Here is a 27,406-nt window from a genome sequence, read left to right as displayed (position 1 = left end):
GAAGGCTTTTCGTTCGAGTCGCACGCAAGTCACTCCAGGGGCAACAACGCGTTTCTTTCACAGCCTTTTTATTTTATGTACATTTCATTTGAAAAATAGAATTTCTACAGTAGTTATTCTAAAAAGCCGTCCGACCAAACAAACAAAAAAAAGAATGATGAAAAGCCCCCGCCCCCTCCCCAAAAAGTTGTTTTTTTTAGATGCATTGATTCTTAGTGATTTTATTCTGGCTGAAAAAGCAAAACAAACAAACCAAGAAAAAAACAAGAGGACTAGAAATCATAATCACACATTTACTTTGGCTGACGGGCGAACATGTTGCCGAATAGGCCACTGGGCTCCTCGCGTCGCCTAAATGACAGCCGGGAATTGCCGAGTGCTTTTCAATGGCATTGGAGGGGAGTTGCGCTATTCAAAGCTAGCTCGAGAAGCGCCCCGAAGATGTCAAAAGTGTCGCCTGGATTACAAGGCGCGGGGCGCTGACCAAAGAGGCTTCAAATCACCGAGCGTGCTTCTTAACCTGATGTCTCGGGACTCCAATTTTGCGTTAGAGACTTTGAGTGTTTCTTCCAGAGATTTTCTTAACGCGCACAATAACAAACGATTACAAAATGAAGCACTAAAATAAATGTTTTCAATGGAATCTAGTACGAAAAACACCAATCAAAAAGGACGCACGGTTCATTGTTAATTCGGCATGACTCACTATTCAATCGCACGAACGCACCTTTTCCGTCTCGAATCTCCCACAATCAATCGACGCTTGTTCATCGCAAACGAGAGGTAGACTCTAAAAATGAACATTTGCTGCTACGGGAAAAGGGCGGCATAATCATCCTTTTGACATGTTTGAGGATGGAAAAGCAGAGACGGATGATGGAAAAGGAAAAGCAAGCAGGGAGGGAAAAGCGCAGAGCTGCGGTGGCGTCCGTCGAGTCGTCGTCGCGTTAGCTTGCTCGCTGCGATTTGGCGGCGGCGATGATGGCAGTTGTCGGCCCCGCGGGCGTGCCCATCTGGGCCCTACAGAGATGTCTCGGATCCTCGACCGGGCCAGATGAAAGGGTGGCCGTCGTCCGGGTCCATGTCTATTCTAATCTGAGGCGGCGGCTTCAGCGGACTCGTCTCGGGGCTGAAACACAGCGAGGGCGGCCGGTCAAGCAAAATCAATCAATAATGATCCTCGCCGTCCCACGTGCCAGTCCAAAGGCCGCATTTTCAATCGGACGCCGAATTTGAATTACGGCCGTCCGTTTCGATCAATCGCAACTCTGCCCGACCGGACGTCGCGAAGCCTTTCAAAAGGATTGGCGAGTTATGACATGGCTCTCCTCATCCCTCTCGCGCGATATCGTCTTGGCTCGTTCCCATCGCTAAACAAGAGCCGCGACAAGAATTGGTTCCTCGGCACAAAGCGGGGAAAAAAACCAAAAAGGTTTGGCGCCTTAAGCGACGGCGTCGCCGGAGGCCATCTGCGGCTCGCCTCCGGCGCACTTTGCCGCGTCAAAACGACGTGCCGGAAGGTTGGCGGAGCGCAAAGCGATTTTGCCTTCCCGGACTGGGATCAGTTCGGGGAGGGCGGCGATGGCATGGGCCCCCGCGTGACATGGACCCAGCCCGAGTGGATGCGCGCCAAAGCTCGGCTCGCCGCGTGTCAGGAAAACAACGCTGCAAGTGTTTTGGGGGCCCGCTCAGCAGCCGTCTCCACACCGAGATGGGAAAAAAGATGCGTTTGTTGAGGCCGCGCGTGACCCGCCGGCACAGCCACCTTTTGCGCCGTCATCCCGAAAGGCGATGGGGGCTCCGGATTGTCCCTTGCGCCGAGGACGCGCCCTGCGGCCGGCGGGCGACCGCTTGAGGAAGGATATCGTTGATATTTTGAGCTTTGCGAGTACAGGGAATCTTTTGAAAGAAATGCATCTCGGTGGCGTCTCACCTGGACAAGCCGTCGGCCGGGTAGTAGCGAAGACGCTCAGCACGAGCTGTGTCGCTCCAGAAAGGCGGCCGACTTCTCTGCTGCCGAGGGGAGACAAAGTTCAGGTGTTTGCGCCGCGCCGTAGGAAAACTCCAAACGGGAAAGAACCCTTTGACACGGTCGCCGATTTTCAGCCCGCCGAGAGCTCTCGTCTTTCTAATGCCATGATGGCCGTCATGAAAACTGTGGCCCTTGAAAGTCAACCGCCGCACGTGACGGAAGAAAGCGGAAACGCGCGATCCGAGGAATGAGTCGCGAGGAGAAGCGGAGACGCACAAAGGTTGAAAGGGGGAAAAAAAGGGGAAGAAAAGGAACATCTGTTAGTGTCGCGCAGCGCAAACTCCAAACGGCGGACATCATGCGGTGCCTCGCAAACAAAGAGTTGAGCAAGCGAGTGGAAGACGAGGCGACGGCGAAGGAGGCGAAGGAGGCGAAGGGCGCGCGCAGGCGCGGACGCCGCCGGCCGAGCGTCTTCTACTCACTGTCGGGGGCCTGAGCGGCTAAGAAGGGTTCCTGCTCCAGCATGTCCATGGGAATTTTAATGCTGGCAACGTTCTCATTGTACGGATAGTCGGACTGTTGGAGAGACGCACAGAGTCAAAGGCCGCACGCGCACGATCCCCAAAGGTCAAAGGCGCCAACAAGGCCTTGCGACCAACGCCCTCAATTCACTGATGGCCATTTTTGACCACTTGGACTCATCGATGTCGGCCGACAGAAAATGGAAACTGAATCATTGTACTTTTTAGGCAGAGCTTGACGGGGAGCTGGAGGACGGGCCACGCATGGGGAAACACATGGGAAAACCCCCAAAGCCGGCCCGACGAGGCAAGTCCAAAGGGGGGTAGACCGAGCGGCAAAAAACAAATTTTAAAAAGTCGCTAGAACCCAGGGCTGAAAAGACCACCATTTTAGACCACATTTGTGGAATCGGCAGCGGCCTGGAGATTTTGTCCAATGGCAAGACGGCGTTGCACTTACGTCATCGGCGTCGCTGTCTTGGCCGCCGTGCTTCTTCTTCTTCTTCTCGTCCTCCTTCTTCTTCTTGTCCTTCTCGGGGATGACGTCGTCCAGGAAGCCGAGGTCGTGCTGCGAGAACACGTAGTCCATGGCCTTCCTCACGGCCACCAGCGCCAAGATCTACAAGAGAAAAGCCCGATTGGCAAGACGAGCGGCGTTTCGAAGCCCCGTTGGACTCTCACCATGACGGGGAAGACGATGGCGGCCACGGTGGACTTGAGGATCCAAAGCAGGGCCAGGCAGAGCGCCTGGATGAAGGTGAAGAGGTGCACCTTCCTCAGCGGCACGTGGCGCAGGTAAATCAGGTCGGGCTGGTGCTTGGCCGGCATCAGCAGCAGCTTGAGCCGGTCCATGAACTGCGCGCACAAAGGGGAGCCGGCCTTGAGCCCGCCCGGCCCGAGCCACGGAAGGCGGCGAGGCGAAGCCCACCTGAACTCCGTTGAGCGAGGCCACGCCCATGTAGAGGAAGACGCCGTACAGCACCGGCATGGGGATGAACTGCCCGGAACACAGACAAACGCGCCTGGAACGCCGCCCGAGGACAAAGCCGCAAGCCGCAAGCCGCAAGCCGCCGCCGCCGCCACTCACCTTTAAAATGGGAGCCATGAAGACCGAGAGTCCGGTGAGGATGAACACGCACACGCCCGTCACCCTCTGCTCCCTGCAACCAGTCAGCGAGAAGCACTTATTTCGGGATTTCGCTGACCGAGTCCCAGAACAACCAACGCGGCTCCAAAGGGACCGGAAGCGCGGCGCCGACGACGCCCACCTGACTCCCAAGAACTTGGGCCGCTCGCCGGGCGCCGAGGTCTCCGTCTCCATCTTCAAGCTGTCGATGTGCGCGATGGAGATGACGGTGGCGGCCACGTACCACGGCAGGCCCATGAAGGAGCACACCACCATCAGCACGGCCACCCAGAACAGATCCAGGTGGTAGCCCGCCCCTTTCTGGACCGCCGCAAACAGCAAGTCAAGTCAAGCGTATTTCTCGAGCACTTTCAAACAGCCGTCGCTGCATCCAAAGTGCCGTACGTGGAGCGATTGAACATGCACAAGAAACAGGAAGAAATAAAGGCGCTAGAAAGCAGCAAACAGTAAAATCAAGAACAAATCCAAGTCCAATGCCAAAGAATACAAGTGAGTTCAAACGGTCGCTGCGTCAAACGCGGCTCCTCCGACGGACGCCGTCACATCCCGCCGGCGTTTGCGGGGGCCACAAACGCTGCACGTCCACCCCATTGCATTTGAGGAGTGGCTCACCTTCAGCTTGTGCTCCTTCCTGTTGACGATGACGGCCGTGATCTGCTGGTCCATGAAGATCAAGATGGTGACCAGCAGGGCGGGCAGGGCCGAGGCCAGGTACACCCACCACGGGTTGCCCCCGAACGGCGGCACGAACCAGCCTCGCAGCGGACTCGTTGGCTAAGCGAGCGGGGAAAAAGGAGGCGTTCATTCCGTTGCCGTGGCGACATAACGGCCCGTGATCCCAAAGCGCTTCTCGTCACGAGGGCCGTCTTCGTGCGGCAAGCGGTCGTCGTCGCACGGAGAAGCGCCAGAAGGGGACAATTTGGAGCGTTCAATCCATCTGCCGTACGCGTTGTTGCAACGCGGGAGAAAAGCCACGCAAACTCCACATCGGCGGTTGTCACGGCGATCTCGCGGCGACGCCACCGCACGACAGTGGCCGCTTACCTCCGTACGTCAGCGCGCGTTAGCATACAAGGTGGCGCCCCACCTTGTCCTCAGCGTCGTGGATGCGGCCGGGCTCACCTTGAATTCGGTGGGCACCATGAGTTTGGGCGTGTCCACGCCGACCAGCGCGTCCACGCCGCAGAAGATGAGGATGGTCAGGATGATGGCAAAGTCGCTGATCAGCTTCCTGACCTGCGGGGCGGCCCCCCACACCCCCCACGAGGCACGGTCAAGAGCCAAAACGGGCGTTCGGGCGGCAGCCGGCGGCGGCGGGCGGACTCACGGTGGTGGGGAAGAAGGGGCTGCTCTTGAACTTCTTGAGGGCCATGGAGCAGGCGTAGGTGCCGAAGAAGAGGATGACGGACATGAGCGCGATGTCGGGGACAAAGTGGCACGCCTTGCCCACCAGCTCGCCGTTGTACTTCAAGCAGTCGCTGCGGCTCAGGGACGACCAGCTGCCGTTGGCGGGCTGGACGCGGCCAGAAGGGGGAGCCCTTGAGCGGCCGGCGCGACCGCAAAGCGTGCCGGCGGGAGAGTGAAACCTACCGGGTCGGTGTTGTTCCAAAACCAGACGGAGGCGCCTTCGGAAAACTCGTCGGCAAACTCCGAGGCGTTTTCTGCGGGCCGGGGAAGAAGAGCCAGGAAAGGAGTCGCCGGGAGGCCGAGCGCGGGCGGCCGGCTCACCGAGGACGGCGGGCGCCATGCACAGGCAGTCGTACTCCGTCACGCGCTCGGCCCGGAACTCCCGGTTGATGGGGTAGTGGCGGGCCAGCTTGATCATCTTCTTGAAGGCGTCGTAGATGAAGATGAAGCTGATCAGGGCCGAGAAGCCTTCCTCGGTGAAGCGCGTGAAGTACTTGACCAGGTAGCTGGCGTCAGTGGCCACCAGCAGCAGGCACAGGAACGCCGACCACAGGCCGATCCACAGACGGAATTCCAGGTAGTTGAATTCGTTGTCCCTGGGTGGGGGAACGGGCAAAACGCTCAAGTCGGAACGATGCGAGCGGAAGAAAGGAAGAAAGGAAAGTTGCAACGTGACACTGACTTGCTGAAATTGAAGAGGAGGCGCTCAAAGACCAGGACGGGCCCCGTGCTGCTGAGGATGGTGAGCGGCTGGCCGGCCAGCAGGCAGAAGACGCCGCCGGCGATGGCCGTGCCCAGGAAGCTCTCCAAAACGCCCTGCGGAGCACACGCGGCGCCGCCGCTCCAACATCCGCCGAGGGTAACGCCGGAGATTCGCCGCTCTGACCTGCATGTTTTCCGTGGCGTCGCCCAGCAGGCCGCCGAAGGTGATGGCGTTGGTGACGGTGCCCAGGTAGATGAACAAGATGGCCGACAGCGCCTGGATGTGGAAGGCGTCCGTCACGTCGCTCAGCAAGAAGGGCACCTTCCTTTTGATGTCCAGCGCCAGGCCGCCGCAAAACCTGAACGCCGGCAAATGAGACGCGGCCCCCCCTCCTGCTTTTCAAAGCCGCGGCGACGTCCCACCTTCCCGTTTTCTGCAGCTCCTCGCCCGGGGCGTGCCCGCCCCCTCCGGCGCCGCCGTCGTGGCCCGCGTCTCCGTTCATCTGAAAGTCCGCACCGGCGTACATGTTTTTCCTGCAAGACATGCACTTTGAGTCAAAGTCGGGAAGGGCCCATCTGCTCTGGGGGGGGGGAGGCCAAAAACAAGCTGCCAGCCCACGTCAAGAATGGATTCAAACAAGAAAAGAAGCCGTGTCAATCGGAACTACAACAACAAAAAGACGGCGTGAGGTGACCGGAGCAAAGCGGTCTGCTTCGGGGCACCTTTTGTCGGAGGACGGCAGCGTTTTGGGAGGCTCGATGCGGATGGCGGGATCCCACTCCCCGGGGGGCAGCACAATCACCTCGTCCAAGAACTCGTCGATGCCGGCCAGCAGGTCCTGCCGGTCCTTGGCCTTGTAGGCGATGTCGTGGAAGACCTGCGCGCCGGGGACACCTGTGCTGAGCGCTAGCAATTTGCTAGCAAAAGTCAACAAGCCGGAGAGCCGGCTTGTTGACTTGTTGCTACGCCGTCATCGCTACAGGACGACGGAAGCGCGCTCAAAGTCCTCTTCTGTCATCGGAAGCCAGCGGAAGGTCATCAAGTTTCAACGCTGGCCCGCTGCTTCAAGCTAGGACACGCTAGCTAGAAGTGGACACGGATTCCACGCAAACACTCTCCTCTCTAAAGCAACGAGATGCCAAAACACGGGAGACAAGGCGACAAGGCGAGCGTCCACGTGCCGCCGCAGGCCCACCGGATCAATCCTCCAGCGTTTCATTTCTTTTGCTTCTTTTTGCATTTACCTCGTCCGACATGAGGGTAGCGATGGCTCGTCCGATCTCGTGATACGACTTGGCTTTCCCTTTGGGCCCGAGCAGGACAAACAAAAACCTGCAAGAGCCAGACAAAAGAAGGACACCTTGTTGGCGTCGGCGTGGTTGGCGCGCGTCGACGCGGGACGGACCTGGTGGGAACGGGAACTTCGGTCAAGGCGCCGAGCATGACGGCCTGCCGCAGACGCACAAAGGCCACGAAGGGGGCGTCCAGGTAGTCCACCTCGCCCACCAGCACGTTGGAGGCCTCCGCGTCCCTGGGCAACTTCTTCATGAACTTGTTCTTCAGCTACCAAACAAAGCAAAAAAGACAGCTGCCGGCGCCGCTCGTCGGGGGCCACCTCTCCTCGCCCTCTTCTCGGTCAAAGCGGCAAATGACAGGAAGCGGGGTCGGCGTTTCAAAAACATTCGGGCCTCTCCAAACCGCCGTGGCCAATGGCCATCATGTGTGTATGTGTGTGCAATGGCCTCGGGTCCACGCTCAGCTTCTACTAACTTTGATTACGCCAAGTTTGTCCAGTAGGTGACTGGCCACTTGTGAACTTGACAAGGAGAAGCGGTAGAAAGTCATCACCGTTGTGGGGGGGTTTTTTGGGACCGCAACTGCTCTCATGACAGATTTAGTTTGCGCAAACGATCAAACATCGACTCCTTCTATTCTTTTTCCACAAGTCCACATTTTTCTTTTCTTTTCTTTTTTTTCAGCCCAGCCAACTCCTCCTTGAGCAACACGTGATGGAGCTGTGGTTTGTCGGAAGTTTTCCATTCCGATATCCAGCCGCACGGGGGAAAGATACGGCGCGGCCTTCTTATCTCACGACAACGTCACAAATGACCCTTTACGATGGCCATTCGTCTCGGCGTGGGAGGAGCCATAAATGAAAGCGCTCACCCGCAAACTCATAAAGGCGGCGATGGGCGTGACAATTGCTCGCTCGCTCGCTCTTATTTGTTTAGCATTTGCCCCGATGAACTTTCTAATAAAGCGCTGTCATATTCAAACTGTTCGGTCCAAGGTCGGCAAGCGAGTCGATTGCGCCGCCTCGAGAATATTAGGACAGAGTGTTGTTAGGACAGAATGTTATCGCCGTTGTTATGTCGCCAAATCGCATGAGCTTATCTTCAAATTGGCTCGACCTCTGAAGTGAGTTTTCGCAAGGCAAAACGGCTAATCAGATGCCAGGCATTTCTACAGCGCATATCCACTCGCTCAAGCCTCCGCCGAGGCCAAATGACGCCACTATGTACCTGCGCTTGGTAGATATCACGCCGCCTGCACGCGTCTGCCTTTGACTCTTACTTGCGGTCAATGGTTAGCATGTTAGCAATTTAGCCATGGGCATCAGCATTTTCAATTCTATAACATTTTAAAAAGGCCACACGGACTGCGTGCGGATCCGGCTTCGACCCGGTGCTTATAATGTCGCAGATGCGCACGAGTCGGCATTTTAAAAAAGGGAGCTTTGCGATGTTGTGGGCGTAAACGCGGGACGCTGCGTGCGTGACTGCTGGCCGCTGTGACAACGATTCAGGTAAGATCCTGAAATACGGAACCGTCCGACAACTTCAATATGTCGGTTGTGGGCCGCTAATGGGACGGTGCCGAATTGTACTTGAGCATTTCGCTGATATTCCCACATTGTTTTCTCAGCTATGTGCCTGGCGCGCCGGGAGTCGTGCCTCGATCCCGGGTTCACCGCCCATCGTGTGCATTTTAGCAGTCGGCCGCAAACGTACGTTGGCACTCACCTGGTCTTTCTCGGGCTTGTCAGAGATGTCGTTGAGGCTGCTGGAGGTCAGGTTGCGCTGGGCGCTGGCGCTGGGACTATCTGTTCAAAACACACGTGGGCCATGAGCAGTCGACCCGTCGCAACTTCCACCACCGAGGGCCATGAGGAGGATGGGGGAGGGACATGGGATCAAATATGACAAAACCAACGCCCCCCCCCCCAAAAAAAAAACACCACGGAAGAACCAGCAAACCACCACCAAGACTTCATGCAGACCTGACAACTTACTCATAAGGACAGTTGTTGTGCTCTAGCGATGTGTGGAGAATGATTTTCATTCATCTCCAACACGGGAGATCCTATACAGCTAGCGTGCAAGCTATTCTTTTGAAAAACATCCAACAGCTTTCCGACATCTGGCAAAAATTCAAATTGGTTGTAGAGTTCTTGTCCGATTATTGGCTGATTTAGCGCTTAGCATTGGCATGGCTATTTGCCCCAGGTAAGGTGAAACGTTTCCCGTGCCGCGTTGTCACAAACAATTCACCGGGTTAGCGCTGGAGCGGAGCGGGCTGACCATCGACAGTGTGCCGACTTACAGCTTTTCAGCCGGCCTCCGCACACTGTTGCCACACTCGCCGCCTGTGTGGCTAACGACCCAAATGTCAGTTTGACAGCCGCGGTGGGGGGTGGGGGGGGGGGGTTTCCTCACGGATGTCAACTGTTAAGATGCCAGGATGCACCATGAAAGGCTGATTGTCACAATCTAACTAGTCAGCAAGCTAGATGTTAAAATCTCTCACATGCTCAAATATTAGAAAGAAAAAAAAACACTCATTGGACACAACGTTCGGTACACCAAATAAAATTCAAAGCAAAAGATTTTGCCGACCTCCGCCAAGGCCAAATGACCTGAAAGAGGTTGCTAACTAGCTAACTAACAGCCATTCGCTACCTACACAGGTGAGTGACTAACAGCTAACTGGATGACAAGCGAGTTATCTAACTGGGTAGGAAACTAAACCAGCCACAACTACATCGGCAAATTCCTCAGATTGAGCTGAAGAGTAATTCACAAATCCCGACTAGTAACTCACTGACTAACTAGTACATAGCAGTAATCAAAACGTAGCCTGACACTTTGACAGTCGGCGGAGGTGGCCTTAGTCTAGTTGAGTGTCCAATGGGTGCGAGCGAATGGGCATGGCGACCCCCCGAAGCGCGCTGGTGCTTGTAGACACGTCACGTAGACAACGTATGCGCTGTCGCGTTCAAAGCGGAGCTCTGGACGGGGACGGGGTCGGCGCTCTCCGCCGTCCGGCTTGTGTTTGTCGTGTGGTGACCGACTTACTGAGCCAATCCATGCTGGCGCTCCTGGGACTCTGCAAGTCCTCCGTCGAGATGCCGCTCGACAGGCACGGCACGGAGGTCTCCGCAGGACTACGGCCTTCATTTAGTATGCGCGTTTGTTTTAGTAGCAGGTTAGCGATCCGGTCCAACAGAGATGACGGGCGGTGATGAGGCGGTGGGGGGGGTCGGGAAAAGAGAAGCCACACACCCAGAAAGTGAAAAGTGAGCCCACACACCCAAATCAAATCAATGACACGCTACGGTGGAACCTCAACCTCGTTGTGGAAGCACAACGCACCACATGACTTACAAACTACCTCATAGCCGTTATTTGGAATTGGAATACAGTAGAAATCAATCAATGCATTCTTCTTCTTCTGACAATGATCATCGTTATTATTGTCATGCATTCCGTGAGAATGAGCGTTTCTTCCTTCAGCCCCCGGCCGGAGGTGGCCGAGAGGTTCCACCGCACTCGACGCGCGTCTTTGGAAAGAAGCCAGGGGGCGACAACCAGCCCGTCCCGTCGCCGCTCATCCGCAGCTTTCCAAAGACTTGGCGACTGCGCGCAGATTCAATGACGCGGGTCATTCGGATGGGCGGCGCTGGCGGGGGCGCTGGCAGGGGGCGCTGGCGGGGGCACTGTCACTTTTCACCTGGCCGACATCCCACCAAACGTGAGCAGTGGGATTTTCGCTCAGAGCAGTCTCCAAAGACGGATTGAGCACGTTCCTTCGAGTGCGGAGCTTGGCGCTCGGCATCTTTGGCGTGGTGCTCAACGACCGTCTGCGAGACCCGGGGGGTGGGGGGGGGGCACACTTGCATTTCAATCAAGCGTTTTGCAACGGTGGATGAGATGGCAGTCGGACGCGGCCAGGGGAAAAAGCCACAGCCCATCCCGCCTACTCGACTACCATTGAGCCAAGCGTTAAAAGCTACTCGGTACCAACAGGTGGAAAGACGCTCACGGTGGTACCCGGACTCGCGAGGCACCTGACCGACGGCCTGATCTCAGCAAACACACACACATACAATTGTGTAGTCCAGACAGTTGGGGTTGGCTCGCTAGACGGCGGTACAAGAATTCATTTTGTGAACCCAGTTAGTGAGTGAGTGAGTGAGTTGAACTCAAGCTACAAGAGAGCGAATTGCGCATTGTTTGATGACATGAGCCGCGTCCATCCAAAGTCTGCTGGCTTCACGCCACCGACGGTCATCCCAAAAGACAAATCTCAAATTTGAAAGGGGTTTGTCCTCCTCCTTTTTGGATGCCGAGTGGCTTTTAAACAAGGCCAAGAGGAGCCCGGCCCGCCCCCGCCGGAGACTTGCGGCGCGAGCGCGCGTTACCGTTGTCCTGGTTGGAAAAGAGCCTACTTGCGCCGGAGACCGTGCGGCCCATGTCGGCCAGCGAGCGCAGGTTGGACTTCTTGGTCTGGTGGCGATGCCTGCGCAGCAGCGTCGACGTCACTTTCTCCTTCAGCTCGGGCTTCAGCTGGCCGCTCTGCACCCGCTCGTCCGTCACCACCTCTGAAACAAGCAAACAAAAAAAGAAAAAAGGACCCGTCACAATACGCGGGGGCTGACCTTATTCGCGAGCGGTCCGAATGGTAATCGCCCCCCAAAATATCGCAGAGAATACACGCAATTTGTCACTTTTCAAGAAAAAAAAGTCTCATTCTGCCAGAAGAAAAAGGTCTTCACAACATTTTTGTCATTTGCGGAGAAAAATGTGATTTTTTTTCGCGCTCGGAAGGCCGCGCCGACGACTCACCGAGCAGCTGAGGCAAGGTGGCCGCCTCCAAGTCCAGGAGGATGCCGCCTTTCTCGATGCAGGCGCGCAGCTCAAACAGGCTGTGCAGGGACAAGGTGGCCACGTGAGGTTTGCTCCAGCGCTCGCCGCCTTTCTCCACCTTCTCCTCAAACTTGATCCACCTGCAAAGGTGACCATCGTGAATGGGGCGGCCCCATGCCTACCGAGATGGGGACTTTGGAGAAGCAAAAACAAACATGCCGGCAAGATAGTTTCAACAAATTCCAGAATGCTTTCGTCAGTTCAAACGTGTTTCAAGTGGGCCAGGTGGGGGGAGGGGGGGGGGGGGGCGAAAAAAATGCTCTCTCTGCTACAGCTGTACCAAACACAATAAACATTGGGTCGAGGGTGGGGGGGGGGGGATGTCACGGTACTGTATTTTCCTTTTCAAGCTCATTGAACGGTTTTGAAATGGGCGTATGACAACATCGGATGAATCCTATGATGCCCCCCTGCCCCCTCCATTTTTTCCTCCGAAGGCAAGCGAGCAGGCCCCGAGTAGCTACCTCGTATGCGCTCCACTTTGGCCGTGAGCTACAAGTTGCATGTGGAGCCCAGCCAGGCAGCCGGCGGCGGCCAACAGTCCGCACAACTTCACCGCGGCCATGCCGGCCGGGGCCTACTCTGCCCACCCCCGCTCCCCCCTCCCCTCGCACCGTTTTTATGCAAGGCGAAAACCGACACTTGCCACTGTCAAAGAAAGGAGCGCTCGACGACAAGGAAAGAATCGACCAAATGAGACCATTGTTGTTCAAGTTGAGTGGCTATCGCTAGCTTTTCCTACTCGCGCTTCTTCCGACTTTGTACACAACAACAACAGGAGAAAATCCTCAGCAAATGTTCCGAAATGCATGTGTGTGTGTGTGTGCGTGTGTGTATCTCTCTCTCTCTTTTTCTTTCTGCTTAGTTGTTAACTGCAAGTGAACTTGACTTGCGTGAAGTGTCCGAGGCTTTGACCGTCGCCTACTTGACATGACGATCAGGCGCCCTCAGTCCTCATGAGAATGGAGCCAAATGATGAAACTCGCCGCGCTTGCCGACATTTTCACAATAAAAAGCGTTGCCTTCATGCTGAACAACTTTTTTAAATGAACCCCCCGCCCCTCTCGCTATTACAATTGATGAATAGCGACTGTAAAGCCTGTATTTTGTCCAATGGGAGCCTTTGCGATTGTAAAGTTGCTTTTGGCTTGAGCGCCATGTCCAGGCCGACTTTTGATGCCGGGAGCATCCGGCGCCGCCCCTCCCTGTCCCCGGCGCCCTTACCTGGCCGTCTCCTTCCACTCCGTCTCCCGGCCGTCCACCGACAGCAACTCGTCCAGCTCGGTGAAGAGCTGCGGGGGCGGCGGGCCGTCGTCGTCCTCCCCGAGGATGAAGCGGATCCTCTCGGCGGCCGGCGACACTGCGGACACGGGGAAGATGCTGCGCGTCAGAGGGCGGCGGGGGGCCTCCGGGTCGGCCTCGGGGGGAGGCGGCAGCATCGCTGCGACGGCCTCGCCCTTCTCCTCCGCGTCCTCCCGGTTGTTATTATTGTGGGACATTTTGGGTCCCCCCCCCCTTGTCTCCCGCGGGCGCTTTGATTCTTCTTCAGGTGCGACTCACGAGCCGAGCCCTCATGTGGAAGCGACGGAGCCTCTCAGACGCTTTGCGAAACAGGTAGGAGGAGGGAGACGGGCCCTTTTGGTGGCAGCGTAACCCCCCCCCCTCGCCGTTGGCCATTGGCTTGGCCGGCTGCCCCCGGGAGCCCCTCGGTGACAATTAGGAAAGCGGCCCATTCTCCGGGCTTTGGCTTCCTCTGCTCCTCCTCCTCCTCCCGCCTCGCTCTCATTTGAATACTGAGCAAAGGCGCGAGGTGAAAACTCAAAGGGTGTCGTTTTGGTGAACTCCACCGGCAGCGGCAAACGTTGGTAAACATGAGCGCCGCGAGAAAGTTCGACCGACGCTTCCAGAAAAGGCGAGCCGACGAAAGCTCCTTCATAGCCGTCACGCGGCGGCATCGGCGAAAGATCGAGCGTTTCTGAACGGCTTGGAAAGGCGTTCAGCACGGCCGCATTAAAACGGTCACTTTTGGCAGAGATCAAAAGTGAAAAGCGCCTTGCTCAAGAAACCCAAACGGCATTTGCGATGCTCTTCTTTTCTCTGCAGACACAATGTTGCCGTTTTGTTTTCTTCCTGAGAGATTTCCATCCAAAGTGGACTGCAGCACCTCGGCACTGGTTCCTGATGTTTCGCAACTCCGTACGTCACGTTAGCCGAGCAATTAGCAAGGCCCCCCGCTCCGCTATATTTTTGTGTCCCCCCCTGCGGTGTCGCACCGGTGTCGTTATGTTGCTTATTTGCCGGCTCGGAGGAGAACGAAAGAAGAGCCGTGCTAGAACGCTGCTTCAGCAACTGCGGCAGCTTGTGCCATGTTCAGTTCAGGTCGGAAGTGACGGACGGCGTCTCGTGGCCGCCATCCCCGAAGCCGCCAGCGGGGAGGTGAACAAAGAGTCCCATCGGGCCTCTGTGGCCCGGAGGACTCGGGAGGGATCTGGCAGATAACATCTCCTAAAATATAATCATAAGAAGGCAGAAAAGCAGCCATGGCAGCCGGAAGCCCGGGTCCGGCTGCCGGATGGTCCCCGTGTCCACATTAGCCATATGCTAGCTGCCCCGTTGGACTTAAAGACACGATTGCCCTCTTTTTCTTGCACTCCTACTTTTCTCCGCGTGACGTGCGCGAGCGTATAAAGTGGCCACAGCAGCAAAGCATCATACAGGAAGATGCATTTTGGAGACGTAGGCATAGCTAGCGTTGCAGTAGCAGCACCAACTGCTGCCGTAACGTTTGATTGGACGGGCTCGGGTCCCATTCCAAATTCACCGGGAGCCGTCCTCGGCACCCGTGAGAAAGGGAGGCGGCCAAGAGCCGCGGTGTTACCGTCCCAATCCAGCAGTTGCTAAGAGCGGGCGGAAAGGGAGGCGTGGGGGGGGGGGTCTGAGGAGGGTGAGATCCAGGGCAGGGTGAAAGCAAAGAGCGGTGAGAGGCGGAGGGGATCCCATGGCTCAAGCGCAATTTCAAAGGCGTGTGTGCGTGCTCTCGCCCAGAGCCACCGAGCGCCGCACAAAGAGCACTTTGTCCCCGGCAGCGAGGCATCATGGGATAGGAGATGCGGGGGAGAGCGGCCCCGGCCCCGCCGATGCCAAAAGCTCCCGTTTGCTCTTGACGCGCGTATCCGACACCGAGGGCCGCCCCCCCCCCCCCCCCCCCCCCCCCGGGCTCCGCCGGCTGTTGGCCGACGGGGAAAAATTCACAGCGTGCGCTCGCGTCGCCGTGCCGTTTGTTCTTCGCGAGCACCCGGCAAATGCTTTTCAGCCACGATCGCTGTTCAATTACGAAAAATAAAAACGGTCAAATCTGACGCTTCTCTGGGATGGTTTTTCCACGGGCACAAATTTGACTGCGGTTGGATGACGCACCGCACCATCGCAATTCATTGATAAGATGAGTCAGCATTTTAACACAGTCAACTTACAAGAACATGTTGCTCATTTAATAAGCAGAATAAAGTCGCCATATTTCCATTTTTGGCAGAGTGAGCAAAATGTTTCCAGGAAAAAGAAACAAACGAGGCCAAGGAGCCTAGTTGAGTTCCGTCCCTATCCCATGATGCCTTCGCTTTCATTCGATGTCCTCTCTTGTGACAGCGTTGAGACTCGCTGCCGGTCTTTCCACTAAGTCAATTGTTTGCGGGTTAAAGCGCTTTGGCTTGGACAATCAAATGGCAAGCGAAAAGGACGCGCGGCAACCTTTGCCTTGATCTCATCAATTTGGAAGCCGTCGTCATCCGACAGCAACTCATCACAGACTGGCTGGCGGCGCAACAGTGCCTGAAAGTCGCATCGCCGTCAGACAGCGACAAGTAAAAAAAAGGAACAATAAATAAATAGCGTATTTTTTTTAGGCTGAGGACAATAATTCTCGTATGAAGGGAAAACAGACAATATCAACGGTTTCATAGTTTTTTTTTTTGGGGGGGGATGCATTTCTTGCTCAGTCTGGATGCCCTTAAAATAAGAGCGCGGAATGATAGGGGCTGACCCGGACAACCAGTACGACCAGCGCGCAGTGCGAGCTTGATGTTTGTTGACTGCTAACAAGACGCCTTGACTTTCCACGCGCATCTTTCCTCGTCTTGTTGGCGGAAAAACAAAAACCACCACCACCACCACCTTATTCTTCGAAAGAGGAACACGCACGTTACATCGGAAAATTGGTTTATGACGTACACGGAGAGCACACACACACACTATACAGTATATTAATCGCGCCATCAAGTGATCGATCTAGCTACAGTGACTAGTTAGCTAGCTAGCTACATAGATAGAGTGCGAGAGAGCAGGATAGACAAAAGATTGTATGAGAGAAAAACAAACGTTATCAGAGTTGTATGAGCATAAAATAGTCATGCTAAGAGAAGGAGTTTGCATTTTTGGGGGAAAGATGAGAAAGTCATTTCATCTCATCTCATCCAAAAAGAACAGAGTTGTTGAAATTCAACAAGAATAAATGTACGATAGATACTGTTGGGCTCATAGCAAAAGTGAGTGAGGAATTGGAACTTCCTGTTAGCAAATCCATTTAAAAATGTTCTTTTTTTCTCGTTTTCTAAAAAGATGACTCAGGGAAACGACGCTATTCGACTAACGATGCCGTCGTGTTCGTGTACCGCACATGGGCGGGCTCATGTTACGTTGGTGGTGCTGTTTTGTTTTTGGTTTTTGTCTTTTCCGGACCCAAAGAAATCAACGCACCAAAGTCAGCGTCTGCAAACAGATGGCTGGCCTGTAATCTATTCTGTGATTGGATTTCGGTCCTGAAGAAAATCCCTCCACACGCGCGCATCCACGCACGCGCACATGGATGTAGACATTCAAGTCGAGTCCGCTTGTTGTTAGGATGCGGGAGCTCACCGAGGGGCTTGAGGATGCCCTTGCCGGCCTCCTCGCCGGTCTCGTTGTCGGAGGCGCTTTCCGCCGTGCGCTCCTTCTTGTCCTTGTGGCCGGGCGATCGCCGCCGGTGGCGCCGTCGGCGCCGGTAGCTCTTGGGCACCCGGACGCCGATGTAAACGGTGTGGTGACCTGAAGGCAGAGAGGCAAAGCGCTTAGCCTGGAGAATTTGGTCTTTCCAGCAAAATATCACAGTGGAAAACGGGAATTAGGAAGGAGGGACTCCTTTCGGTTTTGAATTTCCCGGCGATGCAAGACGGGGGCCGTTTGACGAGTTTTCCAGAACCCAAAAGTTGTTCCTTCCACTTTCGATGGCATTTCACGGCAGGACGTTCTTGAGGGAACAAAGTTGTAACAGTCCACGCAAGCGGATTCGCGGCCTACGCCGACTTTTGGCGCAAATGCCGACAGGCAACGGGAGTCAAATCAGCCGGGCGGGCCCCCGAGCGAGGAATCTCGGCGCGCGGCTCCCAACGAAGGCGAGGCAAATATCGGGAGGGGAAGGACAAGTCGCGCGTCTTAGTGAAGCGGAAGAGCGGCCGGGGCCTTCACGCTGTTGAAAGCGCAAAGAACAAATCTGTTTGCCCAAAGCACGGCCACTCCAATGCGCCCCAATGCCAGCGTGCCCGCCAATAATATTTACTCCAAAGGCGACAGACATGACGACACCGCTGATTGTGTTTGGCCATACACATCTTGGATGGAGAACGGCGCCGCCGGCGTGGGCCCCCGCTCGAGCCTGACTCGCGCGTGCGTTTCAACGCCAACCTGCCGACTCGTCATATTTACGACCACGCCGAGCGCCGAATCCACTTCCCCGTGCGAGATGGCCCCCAAAGGAGCCGCGCGCCTCACAGGGAAGTGCCGCTCCCGCAAACAACAAACAACAAACAATAAACAGCGGCGGACTTTCATTATGCACGGCCAGAACAATGCGGCGGTGTCGCGGCGGGCTCCGGCCAAATACCAGCGGGCGTCCGTCCGAGGCCCGCCCCCGGCTGACTGGCGCCCACCCCGGACTTCATTTGGGCCGTTGCGTTCGGCTTCGAGCTTGTCGTCATTTTGCACGGCGAGGCGACTTTAGTCTTGGCTCTCGCGCGGGTGATCCGCGGCCCTCGGGCCACTTCAGGCCAGCGCGGCCCGCACTCGGAGGCGGGCGCGCCGCCTCGGCCGAGGACGGCGCCGCGCTCTTGTTTACGGGACAACAGCGTTCAATGAAAGTCCGGCCCGCATGGCGAGCGGCCCCGCCTTCCTGGAGAGCGCCGCTTCCCGTGGCAAATAAAGACGTTGATGCTGACTCGGCGCGAGCTGCGCTCGCGTGTCATCCTTTGCTGGCGCGACGCTAAGATGACGGTCTGCGCTTACAATTTGTTTTGACTCCAAATGATCTTCGGTTTGCTTGTCAGCAAAAAAGGTGTTTTGTACCCAATGGTGCACTTTAGCTCGGGGTTAGCGCCATTTCAAGCTTTTCCGATATTCCGTGAAGAGGTGCATACACGTGACAATACGGTGCTTGAACAAAAATGAATGTTAAAAGAAAAAAACACGATCTGCACATGCCACTGCGCAGCCAGGCTTAATGCGACTGTCGCACTTCCGCAGGTGTTAAAGGTCACGAAAAACAAAACGCCACAAAACATGTCTTTGACGTCTTTGACCGGGAAGAGGGCCAGAAATCTTCCAGACTCTCAAATCCTTCGCCCGGGCTAGCTGCTGACAGCTCACGCGAGCTAGCTCGCGCGTACGTCAACGAAAAGGGCGGCGGCAAGAAGTACGTTTTTTTTTTTAACTGTACTTTGGACCGCAACTTGGGCCACGACTTAAGAGTCAGACCACAAGGACGGTCAAGAAGGCAAACTGAGAAGCGGCCGGCCAGAGACCTGCCCGAGTTCGCTTTTCACTCGTGATTAGGCTTAAGAGGGAGCCAAGTGGGCGAACTTGGAAATTCAAGGCGGCTCTTTGCGCAGTCGCAGGAGACGAGGGAGTACGTCGCAAAGGAGGATTGGCAGGACGCCGCGGCCGCTTCGTGGCACCGCTTGCTCTTCTCATTCGGAGAGCGGCATGAAACCCGAGCGCCGGCGGATGCTCGGCGGATGCCCGAGCGGCGGCGGCGGCCGGCGCCCGTCACCCGCGGCAACCGGCCCCGGGGACCGCGTCGGAAGGCCGCGCCGCATGCTAACCACGGAGCCCACGCTGCCAACGTGGGCCTTCTTTGCCGGACGTTGGAGGCGGCGTGGCAACTCGCTTGAGAGACTTTCTCGCTTTTCCCATCGCGACGTTCAGTCTGAGAAAACTTAGCTCTTCAACTTTGATGGCAATTTATTGAAAAAAGAAAGTCAAGTCAAGTCCCCCTGATGCGAGTATTCTCTTAATCTGCATTTTATGGTCCAAAAAGATACGTTTCTTTTTCCAATCGTCATCTTTTCATTTGCGTCTCATCCCCTTCTGACTTCTCTGAGCGCTCAATTGCATTGCCGTCTTTGTTTCATTCGCCCCCGTGGGAGCAAGTGTGGCCCCGTCTCTTTTTGGCTTTTTGTTTTCGCCCCATATCAGTCCAACTGAGATCAACGGTAAGCCGTAAGCGGGGGGGGGGTTCCCGCCTGAAACGCGCGAGTGGGCTCAAGCTGAGGTGACAGCTGACAAAACTCCAGCATGGACGGCGTGCCGGCAACCAACTGCGTCGTCGCTGTTTTCCGACTTGACTTTCTTGGGTTTTGAGTCAGCGTGCCCACTCGCCCGTGTTGTCCCATCCCATATTCGGAATTTGGGGTTGTTTTTGCGGACGAGTCCGAGTCGGTCTTGATTTGGTGTCCGAGCGTTATGCGGCCAACGGGCAATTTTAGGTGCCGATCAACACGTTTCTTTGGAACCGATTGATGTGCTCTAGAATACGGATCCGCTTTTATCAGCGTCGAGCCGGGGGGGGTCCGACTCATTTATTGTCGCGGGCCGCGTTGTAGTGACGGCTTCCGTGATGACGTTTGTGAAACCAGGTCAATGTTGAATCACCTCCGCCGCCACCTTACATACGCAGCACACAACAAATGCATGGATAGCTAGTTTTGAAATCATGATTTGTTGAAGCATTGCTTACGTTCATGTGATAAGGGCTTTGGAAAGTAAAAAATGCTCGCAACATCTCCCGTTACTTTGGATTACACAAGACAATTTGACATTTGGACGTGCTTGATTTGCTTTCGCGGGCCGCGTGAAATGACGCGGCGGTCCAGATCTGGCCCCCGGGCCTTGACTTGGACACGGGTGCCGTTGCGGTTAATAGCCGGTGCTGGGGGTGCGGCGGAACGTACCTTCCACCTCCTCCTGGTCGCAGACGTGCTTGACGAGGGATGCGCCGCGGTCCAGCACGGCCTCGTCCTCCATCCTGTAGTAGTAAAAGAGGAAGAAAGAGTGCTCACACCTCTCCTCCAGCGACAGCGTGGAGCCATAGCGTCTGGGCTCGTTCACCTGCAGCAGGTTGGGACTGGGACTGGGGCTCAGTCGGGTGCTGCTGGTGGCGCTCATGTTGCCCGAGCCCGCCCCCCGCCACCCGAGCCCCACGTCACCGCTTCCGCCCCCCCCAACCCCACCCCAATTCAGGGGACCGAAGATTGCGCGGCGCCCGTCTACCAGGGCAAAGTGTTGTGCGCCGTGGCTTGCCGCGCGGCGTTAATCCGGAGGCCGGGAGGTGGAGGCGAGGACAGGAAGCGTCCGCTAATTGGGTTAGCTCACGCCTTCATGTAAACAAACGGCAGACATTTGAACTCGTGACGACGGGGAACCGCAGGGATGCGTACCAGAGCCACATGCTCTTGACGGAAATGATCGAATCTAATCATAATGACCGTTAAAAAAGGGAAGATGTCTGTGTCTTTGAAATGTGACATACTGTCTCACAGATACGTTTTGTGTACAGGCCTGACAAGGAGAAAAAAAAATCAAGTCTCTGCTCCAGAAAGTCGTCACGTGTCAACCTGCAAAAATGGATGCCGCTTCCTTTGGCATTCTTCTCATACATGCACGAAAGCAAAGCCTCCAGTGGCTGCGACATATGGTGGAGGGGCTTTTCCACGCCGCCGCAACGAGGCCACGCCAGCGTGAAGCCCCCCCCGTCTACGCGCCGGCCCGTCACGTTCTGCGGGTGATGCGCACGCACTCGCGGCCGCTGACGAGTGCCAACGGAACGATCTGAAGGGAAGACGTAGCGCTAGCTGGCGCCACGTAAGATAAGAAAACCTTTCTTTGTCTCACAAGAAATTCGCATGAGCGCGGATACGAACAATGATGCCGAAGCGGCAGTCGCGCCCGAGCCAAAGTGCGCCCCGAGACACGAGTTTTAGCCTCACCCCTCCCCAAACAACAAGAAGGATCCGTGACTGCGGCCATTTCCAACTGTGATCGGGCAAGACGACAAGTTGTCAAGTCGTGTCGTCGAAGTGGCGTCTTCCACGTGCGCGTATCACGTCAAGTGCCACTGGAGTGCCCAAAAGGACATCAAAACAGAGCGCTCGCCAGGAAAACATACAACATTGCCCTTCCTCCCCCAATCCTCCCCCTCAAACAAGTGGGGCATCACATGTCTGTCTACTCATCCGCCCTTACAGGATTACGCCGGCTTTGCTTAAACGACAATCGAGTCGTAACACCCAAGACCACACACACACACACACACACAGCCAGCCCGCTTGGTTAATTCATGCCGAAAAAGAGAAAGAAAGGAGTCAATATGGCTTCACACGCATCATCAATGCGAGCTGACGGGAAACAAACGCACATCAACCACTTGGTCGGACCGACAATGTCGGCTCGGATGTCGGACTCGCGGTCAACGTGCTGCGGGAAAGTCGAGTGGCCTCTACTCGGGCCTTCAAGTGGACGGCGCCTTCTGTGTCTTGATGGGGGTCAAGGGTTCAAGTTGATTCTTTGATGACGCGGACATTTGGTCAGGGCACCGAGCTCGGTTTGCGCCCGATGGCGTCTTTTGACTGACAGGCATGGGAACCGATGAACGCAATTGCTTGGAATCCGACTCGCTATGACGCTAGTTACGGGAAGCGTCATTTGCAGGGGGGGGGGTCGCTTGCACATTCGTCTTCAGCAAATCGGGCAGTCTCATCTTGTGCTTAATGGGAGAGAGCGCCTTTGGTGAAAATTTGGAGAAAACCAATTCTTGTGTACTCCTCGCAGAGGAGCGCACGTCGTCGCGACGACTCGCGGTGGACGTTTCCTCCTAATCTCCAGCGGGCGGATGTCCTGCTTTCACCCGCACTGAACGTTGCAGCTCGAGTGGCCTCAACAAGCTGCTGCTAATCCACACACACACACGCACACACACGCAAGGCGAGTGGATGTGGCAAGAGGGGCCGGGCCGGGTTCGCCCGCCGCCGGCGTCATTGCCATCTGTTGATCAAATTGGGGTACGACAAGGCCGGCTGGGCTCCAACTCAAGTCGTCGGTGCAGACAGAGAAAGGCCCAAAAGCCTTGCGGTGAGATTGCCTCGCATATTGGCCTCCTCCTCAACGGGGAGCCGGCAACAATCTCTCTCTCTCCCTTTGACAAGGTGCAGCAGGAGAAGCGGCTCAGATGGGAGATGGCTAGCGTTTAGCGTGATAGCTTCCAAAAAAAGAGGTGGCGCATTTCAAATCCATGCGTTGAGAAATCCATTTGGATCAATGAAATATGTTCAGAGTACACGTGCACATATGTTGCACGTCTTTTAATTGCTATCTTGCAATCGAGCGGCGGAATCAAGATTTGCTCTCGTCAGAATGAGGATCGCTCCAAAATAAAGGCGGATGCGTGCCGTCTTTCGATTCATTTATTTATCCATTTGATGCCGTAATCTCTTTAGTCAATCGCATACAATCCCTTTGCATGTCCTCCGCGAGCTCTTTGGCGTGATTTCAACAAGAAGGGGGCGGGGGCGGGGGCAATCATAAAACAAGCGCAGGTTTCATAAGGCCAAAAGCCATCCGGCGGAAATGACGTGATGTTTGAAAAGCGCAGACGCGTGGAAGCAGCTGTGCAGGAAATCACTCTTGCGAAATACATTCCAGTGGACAATTTGAAGTGTTCTCAGATGGTCCGCGGCCCCGCGCCGTAAAGGGCCGTACGGGCGACGAAAAAGCGCAAGCACCGTGCGAGCAGGCTGAGACGCGGCCCTTTTCGTCCCCCTCATCTACGAGTTTGTTTCCAAGTATAGTCAAACCTCGGTTTTCAAACTCCTCTGCTCTCAACCAAACGTTTTTGATGCCTCGGATGACGACCGAATTTCGGTTCTCGAACAAACTGAGCGCACTTGAATGCGTCACTTGACTCCTCTCGCCTGTGAAGTGACGCTTCCCCGGGGAGCGTTCTATTAATAAAGATGTTTTTTTTGTTTGTTTTAAAGAGCGTGTTTTCGCTTTTCAAAGCGCCTTCTGGAACGGATTATGGTGGAAAACTGAAGGATGACTGTCGTGGTAAATGTCAGTCCAGCCACAAAGGATTCATTCCGGGAATGTTTTGGCCAAGGCGTTTTACAAACTTATCCACAAAAAAAGAAATGATTGGACCAATAAGCAGCGGCCTCCCACATACTTGTGGATTTGCACTGATTGTTTAGTTCAAGTTGTTATCGATCGCTATATATGATCAATTGGAGCCAATTGACAGGCCGCTCCGGCGCCTCTGCCCTCCAGAGAAACAAATAAGTGGATTGTTTTCTTGCGGGTGTGTTTTTAGCTTTTGCAACAGCGGTTTTGCGATGCCGCAGAATTTCCCAAGGGAACGCGGTGGTTGGCGGTGGTTGACGGCAAATTTAGCCCGGCAACTCGGATTGATGTTCCACTCGAACACGTTGATACTTCAACCGACCTGCGGCGGCCCAGCTCACCTTGCCGTGCGGTCGCAATCGTTTACCAGTGAGAAAAAAAAAAAAGACATTCAATAAATGGGCCCCCGCTTGCGTGTCGTGTAGCCAACCGTAGCGACGGCGCCGGTTCCCAAGACTGTCCGGGGCTCACTTACTTCTTGCTCATCGTATGGAGCGGATGATTTTAGAGGTCAACGTGCTGAACGGGACCCGGGCTGATGTCCAAATCTAAAGTCACACACACACACACACACACACACACACAGATTGGCAGTGTTACATCAACGTGTGACTTTTCCATGGCCAATCTCAACTGTTGGAGGTGCCGTTTCCAATCAGTCCTCGTCATCTGGCGTGAGCGTTAAGCCACACGAGAGGGGTCGCAGATGCAAAAACCACATCAACCGCTGATGTCAATTGGGAGACAAATCAAGGCTTTCTTTTCTCATCTTATCAACGCTCTCAAACATAAGGATGCGCTAGCATGAAATTCAGCTGTACAATCGTCACGTCGGCAGAAATTTCTATTTACTTTTCCATTTAGAACCACAGTGAAAAAATGCACACAGAAATATTTTTTAAATGTAAGCTAAAAAGTCATCAAGCCGTTTGCTGTCTGTTCACCTTATTTGATGACACTTTGTAATTCCTTTTGAATTTGCCAAACACATTTACAAAAAGTGATTCCGGGGGCAAAAATAAATGGCCTTCTGGTGATTTTCTTAACAAGTCCACAAGCATCAGGGGCCAAAAAAAGGGATGCTTGGAGTTGCACTTGGTCCAGACAGACTGCTTTCTTTTTTCTTTTTAACATCCGCAAAAGCATCAGGATGGAAAGCACATTTTGTTTTCTTCTTCTTACTCAAAGGGAACAACATTTTGCTCTTTCCTCTGACCTCCGGTGAATAATTCTTTGGGATTTTGAAACATCAATGATCAAAAGAACGATTCGAGTTGCTGCACCGGGACACCGTGACCCGTGAAACCAACTCAAACACATTACTGTACTTGATATCGACATGCACCGCGTACATCAAGTGCACACTTCAAGAACGTCTCGAAAGCAGAGGAACGAGGGCGCCCGCGCCAGCGCGTGACAATGACTTACAGCGGGAAGTCGATCTTTGCCTCGTTGGCTGCACGTGCGCGGCTTTCGCTGTCAGTCCCACCGGGGCCGTGGAGGTGAGCAAGTGAGCGCGGGGAAGGAGCGGCGCTCCGGTTTGTAAGTGACGCTCGGGACGACCGCCGGCCAGGCCACTCCTCCTCCTCCTCCTCCTCCGCCTCCCGCAGCTGGGGGAGGACGAGAAAGAGGAGAGGGCACATCCCGTTGCGGCTCCGTCGTCGTCTTCATCGTCATCACGTGCCCTGCGAGACAAAGACTTCCATAAAGACACGGCGAACGGCCAAACAACGTCAAATTGGGAGGGAAAAAATGGAGCGGAGACTGGTCCAGAGTGGGCTGAGAGAGGCCCCGCGGGGCTCACGCGCAAACCAAAGGAGGAGAATGGTAGGACACGGATGAAAATGAAAACTGCAGTTGATTGGCAACCGTGCCGGGGTGCACGCCTCCACGCGTCCACTTTTCAGTTCACGCGCAACCCTGCGCTCTAGGCAAGAACTCAACTGGTTGCCGGCCAGCCGCAGGGCACACAAAGACAAAACAACCTTTTGCACTCTCAACAACACCTGCGGGACAAGACCATTTTTGTGCATGTTTTCCTAATGTGTGAGGAAAGCGGACTACCCGGAGAAAAGCCACGCAGGCACGGGGGAGGTGGAGGGGGGGGAAACATGCAAAAGGATTCTGGGACTGCCTCGCTTCCACTTGCGGCTCCCTGCAAGGCGCCCTCTGCTGGTGTGACGTTGTAGGAGCTGCATGGTCACCGCAGACATTTTTGGGGGACAACCATAGACAAATGTTCCCCGTTTCCATTTTCTCGCTGTTTGGGTTGCTTGTAAAGGCTGAAAATAACCAATGACGTGATGTCATGTGCATAGTCGCTTTTGAAACACATCTGAAATGTTTTGGTCTGGTTATGCGCACGCGTGGGCAGGGCATGCTGTCCAAATGGTTAGCACATGTCCCTAGCAGTTTTGAGGTTCGCTCAAGTCTCCTCTGCGACCTCTGGCGCCCTTTGCATCACCCGGGTATTCCAAAAGGTGCGCCTCTTCAAGAGAATAAGCAAAGGCAAAAAACAAAACCCCATATCCCACACAATATGCAGGAACGTGCGCCGTCGAGACGTGCAACAAGTCGAGATCCTCTGAAGCCACCGGTGCCCACTTTGGCGTCGCTTCGAGGCAAAAGGACTTTCCCAGCGTGGGCCAAGGAGATGTTTTGCCGCGTTCCGGACACGTCCGCCCACCTGGTTCAACTTGTCACGGGGGTTATTTATTCAGGCTTGGCGAATAAAGTCGATTCAATGGCCACAGTGATAATCGAGCGATATCCTCGGCAGTACGTGATGGGTTCAATTTGTTCTGCGACCACGCTTGTGGCCCAAAACACTGGCATCGCAAACCATCTCCCCTGATACGGAGGAATGAAAATGCCATGCCAAAATAAAGAATCGAACTGACCAATACGCGCGGAGCCTATGCCTAAAATGCCGTGGCTTAGAAATGGCTCGATGGTGGGGTTGCGATATAGGGGTGAGGTGTGGGGGGATGGGGGGGACTAAAGAACGCTCCAATCGTCCTTCCATTGAGCACCAGGCAAAAGTGCTTCTCGTCATTTGGCATTCCCCACTGGTGCCAATGTGATGTTGTTATTCACAACACATAATATTGTTTATTATAACAGCGGGATGCCAAATTAGCACTTGGCAGAGGCTCATCCCACATCCAAAGAAGTGTGTAAGGCTAAACAGATGCAGCGCCAAGGCAGGACTTCTGGGGAGAGGAACAGAACGCGGCCAATAACATTCAGGGATGAAGTGCCTTGGAAGTTCACCGTGGCGGCTTTATTTTCAATACCCCTTCAAAGGTCTCCAATCTGGCCCCCGTTGGCGTCTCCTTGAAGGGAGGAGGCCCGTGACGGGAAGGCCGGCGCGTCGGCTCGACGGCGCTCTCTTGTCAGGAATGTCTCATTACGGAACATTTGGACTCGGACTATTTGTGCTGGCTTTCGACAGGCTTCGGGGAAATTGTTCGGAGAAACGGCATTCCGTTTTCCCCGAAAGTGCACACATTGACATGAGCGGACATCCAACGAGTGCCTCCAGCAAAGGGGGAACTTCAGAAGTTCAGCAGCTCCCGCAGCCGCTTTCACTTCGCAACAACAAACATGCGCACACAATCGCACCCATGGGAAATTTAGAGCGTTCAATCGACCTACCGTCCATGTTTTCTTCGAAAGTACCCGGAGAAACCCCACGCGGGTACAGTCGGGCCTGGGCCCGAACTGAACCCTGCACCTCCGTACTGTGAGGCGGACAAGCTCACCAGTCGTTCACCGTGCCGCCCTAAAGACAATGACAAAAAATAAACCAAATGGTCTTACAAAATGTCGCTTCTGTATGTACTGTAAGAGTCGTGTTGGATGTGTGCCTTTAAGGGGCCTAAACGTTACACGGAAACGGAATCGAACCATGGACGTCTGCACTGCGAGGCGGACGTGCTCACCGCCGTGAAAGCTATTTACAATTGTTCT

General features: G+C 55.0%; 1 protein-coding gene across 9 annotated transcripts; it reads right to left on the bottom strand.

Moving 5' to 3' along the window:
- Positions 1 to 187: 187 nt before the first annotated feature.
- slc4a4a (solute carrier family 4 member 4a) lies at positions 188 to 27,234 on the bottom strand. Of its 9 annotated transcripts, none has more exons than XM_052069154.1 (29): positions 27,092 to 27,234; positions 24,863 to 25,119; positions 23,910 to 23,982; positions 20,212 to 20,285; positions 16,868 to 17,035; positions 13,181 to 13,316; positions 11,876 to 12,036; positions 11,452 to 11,631; positions 10,106 to 10,201; positions 8,774 to 8,853; positions 7,156 to 7,313; positions 6,995 to 7,082; positions 6,473 to 6,627; positions 6,173 to 6,283; positions 5,934 to 6,108; positions 5,730 to 5,863; positions 5,369 to 5,643; positions 5,231 to 5,301; positions 4,968 to 5,153; positions 4,763 to 4,876; positions 4,253 to 4,414; positions 3,762 to 3,940; positions 3,581 to 3,653; positions 3,422 to 3,490; positions 3,175 to 3,348; positions 2,954 to 3,112; positions 2,455 to 2,548; positions 1,934 to 2,010; positions 188 to 1,129 (listed from the first exon to the last, which is right to left on the bottom strand). In XM_052069154.1, the coding sequence occupies exons 3-28, from the start codon at positions 23,918 to 23,920 to the stop codon at positions 1,970 to 1,972; spliced, it is 3,324 nt and encodes a 1,107-aa protein (XP_051925114.1). In that variant the 5' UTR covers positions 23,921 to 23,982; positions 24,863 to 25,119; positions 27,092 to 27,234; the 3' UTR covers positions 188 to 1,129; positions 1,934 to 1,969. The 9 variants fall into 9 exon arrangements, with proteins under 9 accessions (XP_051925114.1, XP_051925113.1, XP_051925110.1 ...); XM_052069153.1 differs by having other exon boundaries at positions 1,934 to 2,013; positions 27,092 to 27,233; XM_052069150.1 differs by lacking the exon at positions 2,455 to 2,548 and having other exon boundaries at positions 1,934 to 2,013.
- Between the last annotated feature and the right edge of the window lie 172 nt (positions 27,235 to 27,406).

Source organism: Hippocampus zosterae, chromosome 6, assembly GCF_025434085.1.
Source record: "Hippocampus zosterae strain Florida chromosome 6, ASM2543408v3, whole genome shotgun sequence".
Taxonomy (NCBI): domain Eukaryota; kingdom Metazoa; phylum Chordata; class Actinopteri; order Syngnathiformes; family Syngnathidae; genus Hippocampus; species Hippocampus zosterae.
Note: the sequence above shows the minus strand (reverse complement) of the source record. Positions and strands in the feature narration are given on the sequence as shown.